Genomic DNA, 19,185 nt, shown 5'->3' on the forward strand with positions numbered 1-19,185 from the left:
AAAAAAAAAAAAAGTAAAAAAAATTACCAAGTTATAACTGAAATTACCAAGTTGTAAATCAGAGGAACTTACAACAAAAGGACAGGGTCACACTGAAGAATCATTCATTCAAAAAATGTTCCCCAGTGATTCATTCAATTCATAATGGAGCCTCTACTATAAAAAAAAGTCAAAGAAATCCAAATAAAACATCTCCAGAATTATAACATCAATAATCAAATTGTTTTATATTCTAACTACTCTGTTTTTTTTGTTTTTGAGATAGTGTCTCACTCTGTTGCCCAGTCTGAGGTGTAGTGGCATGAACACAGCTCACTGCAGCCTCAACCTCCTGGGCTCAACCCTGCCTCAGTCTCCCAACCAGCTGGGACCACAGGTGTGTGCCACCACGCCTGTCTAATTTTTTATTTTTTGTAGAGACACGGTGTCCCTATGTTGTCTGGACTGATCACGAACTCCTGAACTCAAACAATCCTGCCACCTCAGCCTCCCAAAGGGCCAGGATATAGGCATGAGCCACTGGGCTTGGCCTATATTCCAATTTTTAGAGAATTATTAGAGCCCAAAGTTTTGTCTCCATATTAATTTGAATGCTTTTTTCACTTGTTCAATTCAGTTTGATAATGGCATCTGGTCCAGTGCCTAGGATGCTACAAGCACACAAATATTTGTTAAACAACAATATAAAAGGTAACACCTGACTACTTACTATGTGCCAGATACTATTCTTTTATTTATTTATTTATTTATTTACTTTGAGACGGAGTTTCGCTCTTGTTGCCCAGGCTTAAGAGCAATGGCATGATCTTGGCTCACTGCAACCTCCGCCTGCTGGGTTCAAGCGATTCTCGGGCCTCAGCCTCCCAAGTAGCTGGGATTACAGGCATGCGACACAGGCTAATTTTTGTATTTTTAGTAGAGATGGAGTTTTACCATATTGGTCAGGCTGGTGTCGAATTCCTGACCTCAGGTGATCCACCTGCCTTGGCCTCCCAAAGTGCTGGATTACAGGCTGAGGCACCAGTCATATACTATTCTAAGTTCTTTTAACCTACTTTATCTTCATAGCAAGTCTTAAGTACTCCTATTTTATCCTTATTTTACAGATGGGGAAATTGAAGGAAAACAATCCAAGATTACACAGTATATGGTGGAGCCAAGAAATCAGGCTCCAGAACTCACACGAAACCAAATCTACTCTTGAAACTCTCCAATCTATTAAACAAGAAGCTAAAGTGATCTTTACAAAACTCGTCACATCATATTACCCCATACTTAAATCCTCTAATGGTTTCCCAACACTCTTAGAATAAATTACAAAACGATTAAATGACTCCTGCATACCTAATCAGTCTCACCTAACGACTAAAGGAATCTAGAGTCTAAAAGAAGAGACTGGCCGGGCATATTGGTTCATGCCTGTAATCCTAGCACTCTTGGAGGGCAAGGCAGGAGGATCATTTGAGGCCAGAAGTTCGAGACCAGCCTAGGCTGCATGGCAAGACCTCATCTATACAAAAATAAAATAAAATAATTAGTTGGGCATGGTGGCACATGCCTGTAGTCCCAGGTTTTCAGGAGACTGATGAGGGAAGATCACCTGAACTCAGAAGTTCAAGGTTACAGTGAGCTACAATTATTGCCACTGCACTCCAGCCTGAGCGACAGAGTAATGCTCTGCCTCTAAAAACAATTTTTTTTTTTAAAGAAACAGGCTGGGCATGGTGGCTCATGCCTTTAACTCTAGCACTTTGGGAGGCCAAGGTGCACAGATACTTGAGGCCAGGAGTTTGTAACCAGCCTGGCCAACATGGTGAAACCCCATCTCTACTAAAAATACAAAAGTTAGCCAGGCATGATGGTGCGCGCCTGTAGTCCCAGCTACTTGGGAGGCTGAGGCAAGGGAATCACTTGAACCCAGGAACCAGAGGTTGCAGTGAGGCAAGATTGCACCTCTGCACTCCAGCCTGGCCAACAGGGCAAGACTCTGTCTCAAAAAAGAAAAAAAAAAAAAAGAAACTGATAGAAAATTGATTGACTATAACTTAGTATGTTACAACTATTTTATGTATATAAACAAAAGATGGTTTAGGAACTCAGGGATAGGGTAAGGGTGAGTGAGAGGTAGAGAAGAAAAGGAAAGGCTTTCTGGAATAGCTGGTTCCTGAGCTTAATCTCCAAAAATAGGAGTTTGCCAGGGAAAGATGTACAAAGATAGGAAAGAGGATATTTTATGAAAAAAACGACAGTATAAAGAATTGTGGGCCAGGTGCAGTGGCTCACGCTTGTAATCCCAGCTCTAAGGGATGCCAAAGTTGGTGGATCACTTGAGGCCAGGTGTTCAGGACCAGCCTAGACAACATGGTGAAACCCCATCTCTACTAAAAGAAAAATACAAAAATTAGCCTGATGTGGTGGTGCACACCTGTAGCCCCAGCTATTTGGGAGGCTGAGGCATGAGAATTGCTTGAACCCAGGAGGTGGAGGCTGCAGTGAGCTGAGATTTTGCCACTGCACTGCAGCCCAGGCAACAGAGCAAGACTCTGTCTCAAAAAAAAAAAAAAAAAAAAAAAAAGAATTGTGGATGACTATGGTAACTGCAGTGAACTATAAGCACATCAATGTGGCTACCCTGTAAAGTGAAATGCGAAGTGATAAGTGGTAAGAAAGAAATTGAGCAACCCAACCCCCTTTTATCCCTTATATTCAATCACAGTCCTATTATATTCATCATGCAAATGTCTCTCTAATACGGACATTTCCCTCCCATTACCATAATGAGAGTCACCATCATCTTTCATTTAGTTTACTATAACAAAACTAACATGTATTAACTGCTTACTACGTGCCAGACACTCCACATTGACTCGTGTTAGTTTAAGAAGCCTTTTAAGAAGCTGACAGGGCCTGGCGCGGTGGCTCACGCCTGTAATCCCAGCACTTTGGGAGGCCAAGGCGGGTGGATCACCTGAGGTCAGGAGTTCAAGACCAGCCTGGCCAACATGATGAAACTCTGTCTCCACTAAAAATACAAAAAATTAGCCAGGTGTGGCGGCAGGCGCCTGTAATCCCAGCTACTTGGGAGGCTGAGGCAGGAGAATCGCTTGAACCCAGGAGGCAGAGGTTGCAGTGAGCCAAGATCACGCCACTGCACTCCAACCTAGGCAACAAAAGCAAAACTTTGTCTTAAAAAAAAAAAAAAACACACCAGGCCAGGTGTGGGCATGGTGGCTCACGCCTGTAATCCCAGCATTTGGGAGGCTGAGGTGGGCAGATCACCTGAGGTCAGGAGTTCGCGGCCAGCCTGGACAACACAGTGAAACCCTGTCTCTACTAAAAATACAAAAATTAACCAGCGCAGTGGTGGGTGCCTGTAATCCCAGATACTTGGGAAGCTGAGGCAGGAGAAACGCTTGAGCCCGGGAAGCAGAGGTTGCGATGAGCCGAGATCGTGCCACTGCACTCCAGCCTGGGTGACAGAGATTCCGTCTCAAAAAAAAAAAAAGAAAAAAAAAAGATGAAGAAGCTGATGAGATTATTAACGTAAGAGATTTACTAAGGGAACACCTGTGAAGGAAAATGGAAAATGGGCTAGAGAAAGCTTGGTGTAGGTCTGATCCCTGTAGAGGAGACAAGAAAGGAAGTTTGAACAGTAAGAATCAGCGTAGTTCTAAGAAAGGTCGGTAAGGCTGTTGAAGAATTCTGGAGCCAAAGTCACCCATCAGAGGAGACCTGTGCATCCCTAAAACAAACCTACCTTTGTAACCCTGCCGTACTCAAATCTCTTCTGCATATATGTCAGAAAGGTTCAAACAGGACTTGAGTCTCACAGGACAACAGGGAATGGTGTGGTAAAGGGGGTGGAGTTAGAGAATTTCCTAGAAATCTTATCTAAAGAAGAGTCAAACTTAGAAGGGATTTGGTACATCTTCTCCAGTTCTCTTTTCTCAATTGCCAGTTACTTCTCTGCATTGCTATACCAGGGAAGAATGTGCTCAACGTACTTTTCTTTGTTGAGACAGGGTCTCTCCCTGTCACCCTGCCTGGAGTGCAGTGGCATGATCAGCTCATCATAACTTAAAACTCCTGTGCTCAAGGATCCTTCTGCCTCAGCCCCCTGAGTAGCTGGGACTACAGGCATGTGCCACCACGACCAGCTAATTTTTGTTTTTTTTGAGACGAAGTCTCACTCTGTCAGCCAGGCTGGAGTGCAGTGGCACAATCGCAGCTCACTGCAACCTCCGCTTCCCAAGTTCAAGCAATTCTCGTGCCTCAGCCGGCCAAGTAGCTGGGATTACAGTTGTGCAACACCACACCCAGCCAATTTTTGTATTTTTAGTAAAGACGGGGTTTCGCCATGTTGACTAGGGTGGTATCGAACTCCTGACCTCAGGTGAACACCTGCCTTCACCTCCCAAAGTGCTGGGATTACAGGCATGAGCCACCATACCCAGCCTTGGCTAATTTTTTGTAGGGATAGAATCTCGCTGGTTCTCAGGCTGGTCTCGAACTCCGGCCTCAAGCAATCCTCCAGTCTCGACCTCCCAAAGTGTTGGGATTACAGGCATGAGCCATCACACCCAGCCCCAAGGTGCTTTTAAAAGGGAACATGATATAAGGTAAATCTTTTTAAAAATTTAACTATACTAGAAAAATCTAGGATTTGGGAAATAGGAGAGAGAAGAAATAGAAGCTTCTCAAGTCTTAAGGAGGCAGACAGAAGTGACGGGAAAAGAAGCAAGAAGTAAAAACTATTCCAAAGGTTTTGATTTCCTTGTGTAGAAGAGAAGAAGAAATAGTGTGACCTTGGTGTGGTAAAATGGTATGTATTTTGTTTCCAAATAGGAGGACTATCACATGCTTCTAACTAAGAGCAAGAAACATGAAGGCAACCACTAATGAAATAAACTTTAAAATTAATAAAAACAAAGAAAGGAAAATGAAGAAACAATAACATCAGATCCATGATAAAAAGTTATAGAAGCAATAAAAGCAGGAATATCAGTCATAACATTAAACCTGAACTGAATAACCAAGCCCATTAAAAAACAGTGTGCCTTTTAAAAGGACAAATACTATATGATTCCATTTATATGAGTTACCTACATAAGCAAATTCACAGATGGAAAGTAAAATGGAGCTGGGAGGAGGAAGAATGAGGAATTATTGTTTAATGGCTACAAAGCTTCTGTTTCAGATGATGAAGAGGTTTGGGGAATGGACTGTGTTGATGTTTGCATAACATTGTGAATACAATTAATGCCACTGAATTGTACACTTAAAAATGGCTAAAATTGTAAATGAATCTAGAGCAGCAGTTCTCAATTGAGGAAGGTATTATTCCCCTAGAAGGGTATCTGGAAACATGAGAATCTTTGTTTTTATAATGCAGGGTGGGGAGAAAGACACAGAAGGAGTGTTCATGACTGGAGTTGATAAGCATGCACAGGCTGGGCGCAGTGGCTCACACCTGTAATCCCAGCACTTTGGGAGGCCAAGGTGGGTGGATCACCTGAGGTCAGAAGTTCAAGACCAGTCTGACCAACATGGCGAAACCCCATCTCTGCTAAACACAAAAAATTTGCCAGGTGTGGTGGCGCATGCCTGTAATCCCAGCTACTTGGGAGGCTGAGGCAGAATTGCTTGAACCCGGGAGGCAGAGGTTGCAGCGAGCCAAGATCGTACCACTGCACTCCAGCCTGGGCAACAAGAATGAAACTCTATCTCAATTAAAAAAAAAAAAAGAGAGAGAAGGACAAAAGTGATATTGTACAATATGCAGAACAATCTCTTATACCACCCAAAATACCAAGAGTACTTCAATTGAGAAAGAATATAGATCATGAGAAAAGGGGGGAAAATCTCAGATTTTCAATGTACATTAACATCAATATATTATTTAGTAACTGAGATTTAGAAGGATATAAGCAACCTAAATGTTAATGATTAACATGACCTAAATAGGGCTAAAATTTACAAGCGTGTTAATTATTGTCAGTCTTGGTGATAAACAGGAATCCCTTTACCTAAAAGGACTATACATTGAACTGCTTTAAGTACTCCAAGGAGATGAAAGATCTTTTTTTTTTTTTGTGAGATGGAGTTTTGCTCTTGTTTCCCAGGCTGGAGTGGAATGGCACAATCTTGGCTCACTGCAACCTCCGCCTCCTGGGTCCAAGTGATTCTCCTGCCTCAGCCTCCTGAGTAGCTGGGATTACTAGGGTCCACCACCACACTCAGGTAATTTTTGTATTTTTAGTAGACATGTTGGCCAGGCTAGTCTTGAACTCCTGACCACAGGTTATCTACGCACCTCGGCCTCCCAAAGTGCTGGGATTACAGGTGTGAGCCACCACGCCCGGCCAAAAGATCTTTAAAAACAACGTGCTAGGCCGGGCGCGGTGGCTCAAGCCTGTAATCCCAGCACTTTGGGAGGCTGAGACAGGCGGATCACGAGGTCAGGAGATCAACACCATCCTGGCTGACACGGTGAAACCCCGTCTCTACTAAAAAATACAAAAAACTAGCCGGGAGAGGTGGCGGGCGCCTGTAGTCCCAGCTACTCGGGAGGCTGAGGCAGGAGAATGGCTTGAATCCGGGAGGTGGAGCTTGCAGTGCTGGCCACTGCATTCCAGCCTGTGTGACAGAGAGAGATTCCGTCTCAAAAAAAGAACACACAAAAAAAATGTGTTGAGGCCACTAACTGTAGCAAGTACAAGGTTACTGACAATTTCTACTTTGAAGTCCACTTTAATAGGGAACACCATCACCCTATGCTCCTTTTCTAAGTCAGGAGTACTCAGAGAACAAGCACTATTCTCGATAATAAATCTTATCAACACAGACTGGCAAAAACAACATAACAACAAAAAACCCCACCACACCCAACATATCATTCATAAAATAGTTTACTACTGAATGATTTACAAAAAACATATGTATACATGAATGTAATAAAGCTTTAAAATGCCTCAGCTGTTTCTTACTGAACTTTAATTTCCCAAAGGCCAGAAGTATAAGTTAATTGATAGTATGCAACAAGGTTCTACATCATTTAGGAAATTAGAGCATTTTAAGTGATAGAGAAAATGATTACAACAGCTCAATGTGTACAGCTTATGCAATTATACATCTATAATTCGTTGATACGGCATTTTAATAGTGTGTCTGAGACTGCTATCCTAAGAAACACCTGTGTGCAAGTCTGGCCTTTGGCAAGGATGTAGCAATCTGGATTTTTGGGAGGATTCCCATCATTCCTTAATGAGAACATTTTACGTGCCTAAACTATTTACACAAACAGTGTGACTTACGTTGAACACTTCCTTTTCTTCTGCCAGTCTCGAATTTTGGTATGTGCCAGGCATAAGCTGCTTACATGACCAGCCCCCAGTAGAAAGTTTGGGTGCTGAGTCTCTAATTAGCTTCCCTGGTAGACAATATTTTATATGTGTTGTCACTGTCAGTTGCTGGAGGAATTAAGCTTAATGTGTGACTCCTCTGCGAGAAGACATTTGGAAGTTTGTATTTCGTTTCCCCTGGACTTTGGCACATGCACTTTTTCCTTGTTGATTTTGCTTTGCTTCCCACTGTAATAAATCATAGCCACGAATACAACTACATAGCGAGTCCTATGAATACTTCCAGCAATCACTGAGCCTAGGGGTGACCTTGGGATTGCCAACACAGCTGGTGTCAGAAGTTGGACTCGTGAAGAGAGAAGAAGCAGTAGGATGACAAACATTTGCTGCTTCAGTGGCTATAAAATCATTCATAGTATGAAACAGCAGTTGAGTTTCTGTCTTTTGTGACAGGTAAAAATTACCTATGAAATTTGAAAATGATAGCTCTAACACCAGGAGAATTGGCTACCTCATTCCCCTGGCAGTTTCTGGCCATGCTGACTAAAGTGAAGGGAGAAAAAAACAGAGCCTGGATGATGTCTCTGTTGGATTTTTTTTTTTTTCTTGCCTCCAGGTGGAAAGAGGCCCAAAAGTTCCCAAAGGTGAGTTTGGGTGGACTAAAAATGTTAAAAGTTTGTATGCTCTCTCCTCCAAATAGGAAAAAAATAATAGCAAAATCAGAGCCCAGTGCTGGAGCAAAGCTTTAGATAAACTATGGGAGAAACAGGAGTGGGGAGAGTGAACCACTCCAGCTGTCTCTTCAGCCTAGCTGCTGCTGCTGCAGTCCCTCCCTACACCTTGCATGCCAGTCAGGATCTCCCAGTAGCTGTAATGTTACTCTTATAAACACTGAATTTACTGCTGACGGTTGATTAAATTTAAAATAAGGAATAAGGATGGCCAGGCACGTTGGCTCACACCTATAATCCCAACACTTTCAGAGGCCGAGGTAGTCAGATAACTTTGAGGTCAAGAGTTCGAGACTATCCTAGCCAACATGGTGAAACCCTATCTCTACTAAAAATACAAAAAGTAGCCTGGTGCAGTGGTGGGTACCCATAGCCCCAGCTACTCAAGAGGCAAGGCAGGAGTATCACTTGAACCTGGGAGTCGGAGGTTGCAGTGAGCTGAGATTGTGCCACTGCAATCCAGCCTGGGAAAAAGAGCAAGACTCCGTCTCAATAAACAAACAAATAAATTTAAAATAAGGGAAAAACGTGGTGGGGGGTTAAGAGATGACTTTGTACTTTGCAGCTACTGCATCTAGATGTGTAATCAAAACTGACATAAGATGTAATATGCTGCTAGTCATTTCACAAATGCTAGAGGGATTGTCCCAATCAGGAAAAGTTAGTGAGACAAAACTTCTTGCTTTTTTCTGCTGAAGGGACTGGAATTTAAACTCTGTGAGTATTGGGAACAGAATAAGTTTCCACAATGGATGATATTTACTATGACTTTTTAAACTACTGATGCCCCGGGAAAAAGAGAGACAACATGAAAACAAAGGAAATCTCCAGATGAAGGAAATATACTTTTGGAATTTTAAATGCAGTTTTTCATTGTTATTGAATTCTTGTAAAATTAGATGTCTGACCCTTAGAAGCTGATGATTTTCCAGCCGTATGTGCATATTTTTGGGCAGATCAATTTGGATCCTAAGACAAGGTAAAAAGGACTTAGGACAGTCTTGCTGATCACTTGGACTTGAAATATGACTGCGAGCCTGCAGTATCTTGGCTTTGCTCCTGCCAAAGACAAGACACTAACTGTTTTTGGAATCCTGAAATCACAGATCTCAATTACCTGGATCTGATGCTAGGCTGAAACCTGACACTGCTACCGGGCTATTTCAACCTCAACATGAGCTGTGCTGAACCAAAAGCAGGCATATACTCAATAAACAGGACTTTGCCTCAATTTTTTTTTTTTTTTTTTGAGACAAGGTCTCGCTCTGTCACCCAGCCTGGAGTGCAGTGGCACAGTCACAGCTTGCTGCAGCCTCAATGCAGCAAGCAATCTGCTTGAAGACTCAAGCAATCCTCCCACCTCAGCTCCCAATTAGATGGGACTACAGGCGTGTGTCACCACACCCAGATTTTTTTTTTTTTTTTAAGAGACAGGGTCTCAATATGTTGCCCAGGCTGGTCTTGAACTCCTGGGCTCGAGCGATCATCCTGTCTTGGCCTCCCAAAGTCCTGGGATTATAGGTGTAAGCCACTTTGGCCATCAAAGATTACTGAAGACTTAAAAGATATTCTTCTGTGGAGCCAGAAACCATGAAAAAACATCATGGATTCTGGCTGGACCACCTCAGCCACTCACAGACACCCAAAGAAAAAGGCTTATTCTCTGATGGGACTATGCAAAATGAAGCTGCTGATTGGTCTTATATATCTGATATGGAGACTAACAGTATTCCCAACTGGTAGTTCCTACCAAAAGCTGTAGTTGGCAGAGGGCACATCACAACGAGTGTAGCCCCTTCGCCCACTTCTTACAGATTAGATTTTGAGCCCTTCTTGAGATGTCTCACTGCTACTGACTTCTGTTTGCCTTTCTGGATTGGTTGCAGTTTGCAGCAATAGATTTAATAACCTGACTCTATTTCTCTCTTTCCTGTCACCCCTCCTGGTACACACACACCTTAGTAAGTCAGTCTGGTTACTAAATGCAGCTGTCCCCAGAAACGAACTGATATTTTCTAGGCTACCCACTAGATATATGATCAGGACAAAAGGGAGATAGCATAAGCCCATTTTGAAAAGTTTTAAAAATTCAGGATTTCATCCTGACCATTTCCTAAATATCATATGTCTTTTAATTAAGTTGTATACAAATGTTTTTAGTAAAAAAACTTTTGTCCCTCATGCAGATCTGGATGATGGAGAAGACATGAAATTTTCATTACTGAAAGGGATACACTGATTTTATAAGGAAGAAAAAACAAAACCTAGCATCTGGGAAGGGACAGTGGAGGAGGAGGAGATTAATGATTTTTGCTTCTCACAACTATTCCTGAAAGCTTTCCCCCTTTTCCTAAAGGAAATCTCTTAGGGTTGCCTTTCCAAGATGCCACGAGTCCTTTTAATTCAAACTGGTTAACTTACAATCACACCTAACAGCACCAACTATGAGATGGCAAGGAACAGCCTCAGCTTCTGAACTTTCCATGTAGAGCACCTCCTGTTTGGAACTAACTGCCTTCAGGCAGTCCATCTGAAACCAAGGCCTGAACTGAATTATAAATCAACTACACTGAATTGGGAACCCCAGAATATAAGGTCCCATGGTGGGAGGCCACAGCGGGAGCCTTGTTAACCTGTACTACCTGACTAATATCTTGCTTGGGGTATCTTAACACTTTTAAACTTTTTGTTTCTAGAACTACATGTGCCCTCTGGGATTATATTTGTTAGTGTATGTACCCTAGCATGGCACTGTCTCAATCCTGGAAGGTTTTCAGGTCCGCTTCAACTTACTGCCCTGAGTTATACTGTGCCTGAGTTGACAATTGTGCCTGAGTTGACCATGTTAAAAAAAGGCCTATAAAGAACTGAAAGAGAAAGCCACATGGTTTTTTAAGATAAACAAGATAAACTTTATGATTAATGGAGTTTAACTGGCTAAATCCAGGACCTCTAAAAAGGGATAACTCGCCAGGCATGGTAGCTCATGCCTATAATCCCAGCACTTTGGGAGGCCAAGGTGGGCAGATCACCTGAGGTCAGGAGTTTAAGATTAGCCTGGATAACATGGAGAAACCTTGACTCTACTAAAAATACAAAAACTGGCCAGGCATGGTGGTGCACACTTGTAATCCCAGCTACTCAGGAGGCGGAGGCACGAGAATCACTTGAACCCTGGAGGCAGAAGTTGCAGTGAGCCAAGATGGCGCCCCTGCAATCCAGCCTAGGCAACAAAGCAAGACTCCATCTCAAAAAAAAAAAAAAAGGGTTGGAGGCAACTGAGACCAATACTACAGGTTGGTCTTGCCCTGCTACATGGGGGAATGCTGACATAATTCTACTATAAAGACAATTTGGCCAATGGCACAAAGTTAAACCAGCACCCGAGACTGCATCCCCTAGAAATGCCTGCTTGTAAGATTAGCCCTTGGCTGGCATCTGAGAATTTGAATGGTCAACAGTTTCCTACACTTAAATAAAACTTTCCTGAAATAACAGTGGCTCACTGTACCTAAACTGCTTATATAAACATTATGGTTTACACTGATTTTGGAACATGTTGAAAGAGACTGCCTATGTGACCAGCCCTATAAAAACCCTGAGTACCAAGTCTCCAGTAAGCTTCTCTGGTAGACAACATATCACACACTGTCCATCATTGCTGGAAAAATTAAGTGTGTCCTGTGTGACTCCCCTCTGCGAAAGGACTCTTCTTGGAAGCTTGTGTTTGTTTTTTCCTGCACTTCACCCCATGTACCTTTTCCCTTTGCTGATTTTGCTTTGGATCCTTTCACCGTAAAGACTCATAGCTGCGAGTATGATTGTATGTTTGGTCCTGTGAGCCCCCTAGCAAATCATCATACCTGGGAGAGGTTTTGGAGACCCTCAGCATAACTAGTAATACTATTTAATAGGTAAACAGAACAACCTAGAGTTACACATTCCATTTGGGTATGAAAAGACATCACCAAAATTTACTTTATGTTAGCAAACTGGGTACTTACGAAAACAGATCAAACCACTGCTGTTTTGTAACAGATTCCTGGCGTAAAAGCTTCAAAACAATCGGGCGCATAAAATCCCATTTGTCTTCAAACTGAAGAGAACCTTTATTCTTGGGGGGGAAAAAAAAAGATAAAAGGGAGTTTAATTTAAATGCAGTTAAATAAAAGTATCCTGCAATTTTATGAGACAGCTAGAGAAATGAAGGGCTCAAATTTAAATGAACCAGTTTTCCATAATGGAATCCCTACAGGCTTAATCTGTTATTGAGGAATCACAGGAAGACAATCATAAAAGAGAAAAATTAATTGCACAAACGTGTTTAGTGAAGAATTTGGCCTTGTCCAAAGAGACAGTTTGGTCTTTCCTCTTGGCTTCTAGTAGATAATCTCTGGACACTTAGAAAGTTACATCTAAAAAGTGTGTCTTTGTCTGGGAGGCCTTGGGTCATACTGGATAGGCTAATAATGCAATTCAGGGAGGGGACTGTTCACACCTATATAATCCTAGGTGGAGGCTGACCAATCGGAAAGATGAACAATGTAACTTGAGATAGGGGTCTGGACTCACATAGGGTCAGTCAACATGGAGACTAAAATCCCTGTGAGCAATCAATCAATCACACCTATGTGAATAACCTCCATAAAAACTCAACAGTAAAGGTTGGGTAAGCTTCCCTATTTAGTGGTACTCATGCATACTGTCACACATTGATGCCGGGAGAGAAATGTGTCCTGACCACATGGGGAGAGAGCAAGATAAGCTCTGTATTTGGAACTCTCCTAAACTCTGCCCTATGAGTCTCTTCCTTTGGCTGATCTTATCCAAATCCTTTCCCTATAACAAATCGTAACTATGGGTACAACAGCTTTCACTAAACGCTATGAGCCTTTCTAATGAATTATCAAACCTGAGAGTGGTTTTGGGAATCCCCTAAACTTACAGTTGGTGTCAGAAGTGACAGTGGTCTTATATGGAGCCTGTATGGTCTATTTTTGTAGTTGTCCTAAACTCTTCCCAAAAAGTATATTGGAAATCTATATAAACTCTGAAAACTGAGGAGAAAAAAAAAAACAGAAAAATCCCCATCTCCTTTTATAATGCTAACAAAAAACCCTGACACTGAACTGTTGAGAAAAGCATAAGAAATGGAAAGTCTAGGCCAATCTTACCAGAAAAGAAAGATGCAAAAATCTAAATAAATATTATCAAATTAAACAAGCGGCATATCAAAACAATCAGACCTCATAATCATACAGTTTCTCTCTGGAATGTTAAAACTAGGGCAATATTAGGAAAAAAATAATCAATTACATTACCAAAAACAAAGGGACAGAGAGACCCCATATGTGTTAGTCATTAGTTTAGTACTCCTTTTCAAGTTAAGTGTGACCATGTGATTTGTTTTTTGTTTGTTTTTGAGACAGGGTCTTGCTCTGTCACCCAGGCTGGAGTGCAGTGGAATGATCATAGCTAACTGTAGCCTTGACCCCCTCGGCTCAAGCAATTCTCCTGCCTCAGCCTCCCAAGTAGCTGGGACTACACGTGCGCACTCACCTCGGTCTCCCAAAATGCTGAGGTTATGGGAGTGAGCCATGAACTAGGACCATCTGATTTATTTTGGCCAATAAATTTCAACAAAAGTCATTCATTTTCCTTTTTTTTTTTAACTTTTAAGTTTAGGGGTACATGTGTAGGATTTGCAGGTTTGTTACAAAGGTAAACTTGTGTCATGGGATTTGTTGTACAGATTATTTCATTACCTAGGATTAAGTGATTATTTTTCCTGATCCTCTCCCTCCTCCCACCCTTCACCCTCTGGTAGGCCCTAGTGTGTGTTGTTTCCTCTATGTATCCATGTGTTCTCATCATTTAGCTCCCACTTATAAGCGAGAACATGCAGTTATTTGGTCTTCTGTTCCTGCCATTAGTTTGGTAAGGAAAATGGCCTCCAGTTCCATCCATGTCCCTGCAAAGGACATTATCTCGTTTTTTTTAACGGTTGTATACTATTCCATGGTGTGTATGTACCACATTTTCTTTATCCAGTCTATCACTGATGGGTATTGGGGGTGATTTCATGTCTTTGTTAGAGTGAATAGTACTGTGATGAACATATGTGTACATATGTCTTTATACTACGGCACTGCAGTAACCAAAAAACAGCATGGTACTGATACAAGAACATATACATAGACTAATGGAACAGAATACAGCCCAGAAATAAGACCATACACCTATAACTATCTGATCTTCAACAAACCTGACAAAAGCAACAGAGAAAGGACTCCCTATTCAATAAATGGTGCTGGGATAACTGGCTAGCCATATGTAGAAAAGTAAAACCAGATACCTTTCTTATACCACATGCAAAAATTAACTCAAGATGGATTAAAGACTTAAATGTAAAACCTAATTTTCTAGTACACCAGCATCAAACACCCTATGAAACTCATGACTGTCTTTTTTTTTTTTTTTTTTGAGAGAGAGAGTCTCGTTCTGTTGCCCAGGCTGGAGTGTAGTGGCATAATCTTGGCTCACTATAGCCTCTGCCTCCCAGGGTCAGGTGATTTTGATGCCTCAGCCTCCGAGCGGCTGGGATTAGACATGCACCACCACACCTGGCTAATTTTTGTATTTTTAGTAGAGACGAGGTTTCGCCATGTTGGTCAGGCTGGTCTCGAACTCCTGGATTCATGTGATCCGCCCTCCTCAGCCTTCCCAAGCGCTAGAACTACAGGTATGAGTCACTACGCCTGGACTCATGATTATTTTTCAATTATACAAATCTGTTGAGGATATTGCTCAGGTTAAGAATCTGAGATGCATATAGTGATTGTGTGGAATATGCAAACTCCCTGAAATTATAACACTGAAACAGTTTCTCAACGTATGATCTGACAACAACCTACATGAAAATCATCTGAGGTGGTGATTACACATATAGATTCCTAAAACCTATCTCAGGCCTATTGGATCAGAATCTCTTGAAGTTGGTCCACAATCTGCATGTTTATCAAATTCATGATAAAAATGTTAGATGGTCTATGACCCAAACTACGTTAAAAACCACACATTTACATCATACTCTTACAAATGCTGCTTATATTCACGAACATAGTTCATCCTGAAAGTTAATATACTGTCTTGTTCCAGGCGCCTGCTTCTATCACACTGTATTCTTTTTTTTTTTTTTGAGACAGAGTTTCGCTCTTGTTGCCCAGGCTGGAGCGTAGTGGCGTGATCTAAACTCACCGCAACCTCCACTTCCCGGGTTCAAGCGATTCTCCTCCTCAGCCTCCCAAGTAACTTTACAGGCATGCACCACCACGCCTGGCTAATTTTGTATTTTTAGTAGAGACAGGGTTTCTCCATGTTGATCAGGCTGGTCTCAAACTCCCAACCTCAGGTGATCCACCCACATCGGCCTCCCAAAGTGCTAGGATTACAGGTGTGAGCCACTGCACCCAGACACTGTATTCTTATTATAAGGACCCATCGGAGATATCCACTAAAAACTTAGTACTGGTATTAGCTATGCTTCTTTCCTGAACAGCTAGTTTCTTTTTACCTTATGGACTTAAATGAATCATGTAAGTAACTTCACTCTCCTCTTAGTGTTGGCTACTGGGAAATTCAGAGTCAGAATTATGATCCTGTGGCATATACTTTGTACACTAACTCTATGCCTGGCCTCACATTACTTTTCTACTTTTATTATTTTCCTGTAACCCTCATTTTCTTCTTTTATTCTTCCCTACGAGGAAAAGGTGTGCAAATAAACAAACATGAAAGAACCATGGAAAGAACACACTTTTCTTGACTAACGTGGAGAAACAGAATACTCTCTTCATAAGAGGACACTTTCTAATTTCAACTAAGTCTACTTCCACAAGCACTTTTGTTAATTTTAATTATAAAATTAAACATAGTGCAAGTCCTGCAATTAAAAATAAAAAACGGTGCAGAGGACCACAGTAGAAAGATACTAGAGATAAATTAAACACTGGTTAGGCTCTGAAGTCTCCTAATAGACATTGTGAAGTACCAGGAAACATATTTTTGCTCTCCCTTTTGACGGAACACATAATAAATTCTTTCCTCTAATACTCAATTTTAAAAGGAATTTAATAATTAAATGTTTTCTATTAAACTTTTATAATAGATTCCAAAAATGATGCTCAAGTAGTTCTTTGACCTATTCTCTATTAATCTGAAGAGCATATCATTAAATCATAACTAAGCGGTGGGACACCAAATCCAATATCTACAAAAGAGAATGCCTTATTAATAAGAAAGGAATCTTCAGACTATGAACCTCGATTTACATACATTTTCACTGACTGACTGAAGGCTGCCTCATCTCTATTAACTTGCTACAAAGTTTCTTGAATTCCTTCACTATTATTCAGAATAGCAAACAGGCTGGACTCAACAGTTGCTAGCACGTCTAGAATTCTCCCATTCACTGGCTCTTTAGAGAACTTCAACATTTGCCATACTCCTGCCCCTCTATCCTTCACTCCTTACAGCACAACTAATCCCCTCATAAGCACTCTTCTCACACAGATGGGCCGCAGTAAGTCAACAGGGAGTTGGCAATGGGGGAATATCTGGAAAAAAGAGTATTCTAGGCAGAGAAAGCAGCCAATGCAAAGAACATTAAGGTAGAAGCATGCTTAATATATTCAAGGTAGAGCAAAGTAAAGAAAGCGGAGAGAGCAGATAAGGTCATAGGAGTAACTCAGCTTACTGGATATTACTGAGCTGGATCTTGTAGGACCCTGAAGGCCATTATAAAGCCTTTGGTTTCTACTATAAGTAAGATGAAGAGCCATTAAAAGACTCTGAGCAAGAAGTGTCATCATCTCTTTTTTTTTTTTGAGACGGAGTCTCATTCTATTGCCCAGGCTGGAGTGCAATGACGTGATCTCGGCTCACTGCAACCTCTGCCTACTGGGTTTGAGCAATTCTCCTGCCTCAGCCTCCTGAGTAGCTGGGATTACAGGTGCGCACCACCACACTCAGTTAATTTTTGTATTTTAGTAGAGACAAGGTTTCACAACATTGGCCAGGCTGGTCTCGAACTCCTGACCTCGTGATCCGCCCACCTCAGCCTCCCAAAGTGCTGGGATTACATGCGTGATCTACCACGCCTGGCCTGAAGTGTCATAATCTTATTTACATTTTAAAATCTCCCTCATTACTATGTTGAGAATGCACTATAAGGGGGCAAGGGTTAAAACTGGGTGTAGGATTAGAAAGCACTGATGGTGACCTGGACTAAGGTGATAGCAATGGAGGTATGAGAAGTGGCTCGATTTTAGATGCCCAAGAGGTAGGCATCTGAGATACGAGAAAATGGAGTAAAGCATGACTTTAAGGCTTTTGTCCAATAAGTGTGGCACTACCATCAACTAGAATAAAAGAAGATTTGACAGGCTTATGACGAAAGCTTGTGAGACTGGTTTTAGATGTATTACATTTAACATATCTATTAGACATTCATGTGAAAATGTTGAATAGACAGTTCAATATGGAAATTTAGAATTTAAAAGGCCTATCAGAAAATAAAAACTTGAAGTCATCAGAATACAGATGGTTTTTTTTTTTTTTTTTTTTTTTTTTTGAGACGGAGTCTTGCTCTGTTTCCCGGGCTGGAGTGCAGTGGCCGGATCTCAGCTCACTGCAAGCTCCGCCTCCCGGGTTCCCGCCATTCTCCTGCCTCAGCCTCCCGAGTAGCTGGGACTATAGGCGCCCGCCATCTCGCCCGGCTAGTTTTTTGTATTTTTTAGTAGAGACGGGGTTTCACCGTGTTAGCCAGGATGGTCTCGATCTCCTGACCTCGTGATTCGCCTGTCTCGGCCTCCCACAGTGCTGGGATTACAGGCTTGAGCCACCACGCCCGGCCACAGATGGGTTTTAAAACCTGTTTTTGGATGAGATCACTGTGAGAGAAGTGATAAATAAAGACAGAGACCCAAGCGTGAGTTCTTAGGTATCCAACATCAAGAGGTGGAGAGAGGGGTAAGAACTAGCAAAGGAGACAGAAACAGCAACCACAGCACAGGTGGCAAGAAAACCAAAAGTATGGTATTCTGGACAAAAAGTGAATAAAGTATATCGGAAAGAGAGAATAATCAATTTTAAGAAATTCTCCTGACAGAGTAGGTAAGATAACCACTGAAACAGCAATATGGAAATCACTGAGAGTTTGTCCACAGAAGTTTTTGCAGAGTAGTAAGGACAAAACCCAGGTTAGAGTGGAATAAAGAGTGGAATTAAGAGAGAACAAGGAGCCAGGCACAATGGTTCACGCCTGTAATCCCAACACTGGGAGGCCGAGGCGGGCGGATCACTTGAGCCCAGGAGTTGGAGACCAGCCTGGGCAACATGGCAAAACCCTGTCTCTACCAAAAATACAAAAAATTTGGCCGGAAACGGTGACTCGCACCTGTAATCCCAGCACTTTGGGAGGCCGGGGGTGGGTGGATGACTTGAGGTCAGGAGTTCGAGACCAGCCTGACCTACATGGTGAAACTGTGTCTCTACTGAAAATACAAAAACCAGCCAGGTGTGGTGGTGGGCCCTGGTAATTCCAGCTACTTGGGAGGCTGAGGCAGGAGAATTGCTTGAACCTGGGAGGTGGAGGTTGCAGTGAACCGAGATTGTGCCGCTATACTCCAGGCTGGGCAGCAGAGGCAGACTTTGTCTCAAAGGAAAAAAAAAAAATTAGCCGGGCATGGTGGCACCTATAATCTCAGCTACTAAGGCTTGGAGGCGGAGGTTGCAGTAAGCCATGATGGCGCCACTGCACTCCAGCCTGGGTAACGGTGAGACCTTATCTCAAAAAATAAGTAAGTAAATAAAAACAAAAATAAATAGAGAAGAGGAAAACTAGAAAGAGTACAGACAACTTCCTTCACAATTTTTTCTGTATAAGAGAGCAAAGAATTGACGTGGTAATTGATAGGGCGAGAGGAAGTAAAAAAATAATAATTTCTTTTTTTTTTTTTGAGACGGAGTCTCGCTCTGTCGTTCAGGCTGGAGTGCAGTGGCGTGATCTCCACTCATTGCAACCTCCGCCTCGT

At 42.0% G+C, this 19,185-nt stretch overlaps 1 protein-coding gene across 1 annotated transcript in view; it reads right to left on the reverse strand.

Annotated features, from left to right (window-relative positions):
* The window catches only part of CUL5 (cullin 5), a 79,511-nt gene that overhangs the window by 40,033 nt on the left and 20,293 nt on the right, over positions 1-19,185 (reverse strand). Inside the window, exon 2 of the mRNA XM_017855273.1 lies at positions 12,097-12,206. Coding sequence (XP_017710762.1) covers positions 12,097-12,206 — 110 coding nt within the window. The remainder of the gene's footprint in view (positions 1-12,096; positions 12,207-19,185) is intronic.

Source organism: Rhinopithecus bieti, unplaced genomic scaffold, assembly GCF_001698545.2.
Source record: "Rhinopithecus bieti isolate Rb0 unplaced genomic scaffold, ASM169854v2 scaffold_39705, whole genome shotgun sequence".
Taxonomy (NCBI): Eukaryota; Metazoa; Chordata; class Mammalia; order Primates; family Cercopithecidae; genus Rhinopithecus; species Rhinopithecus bieti.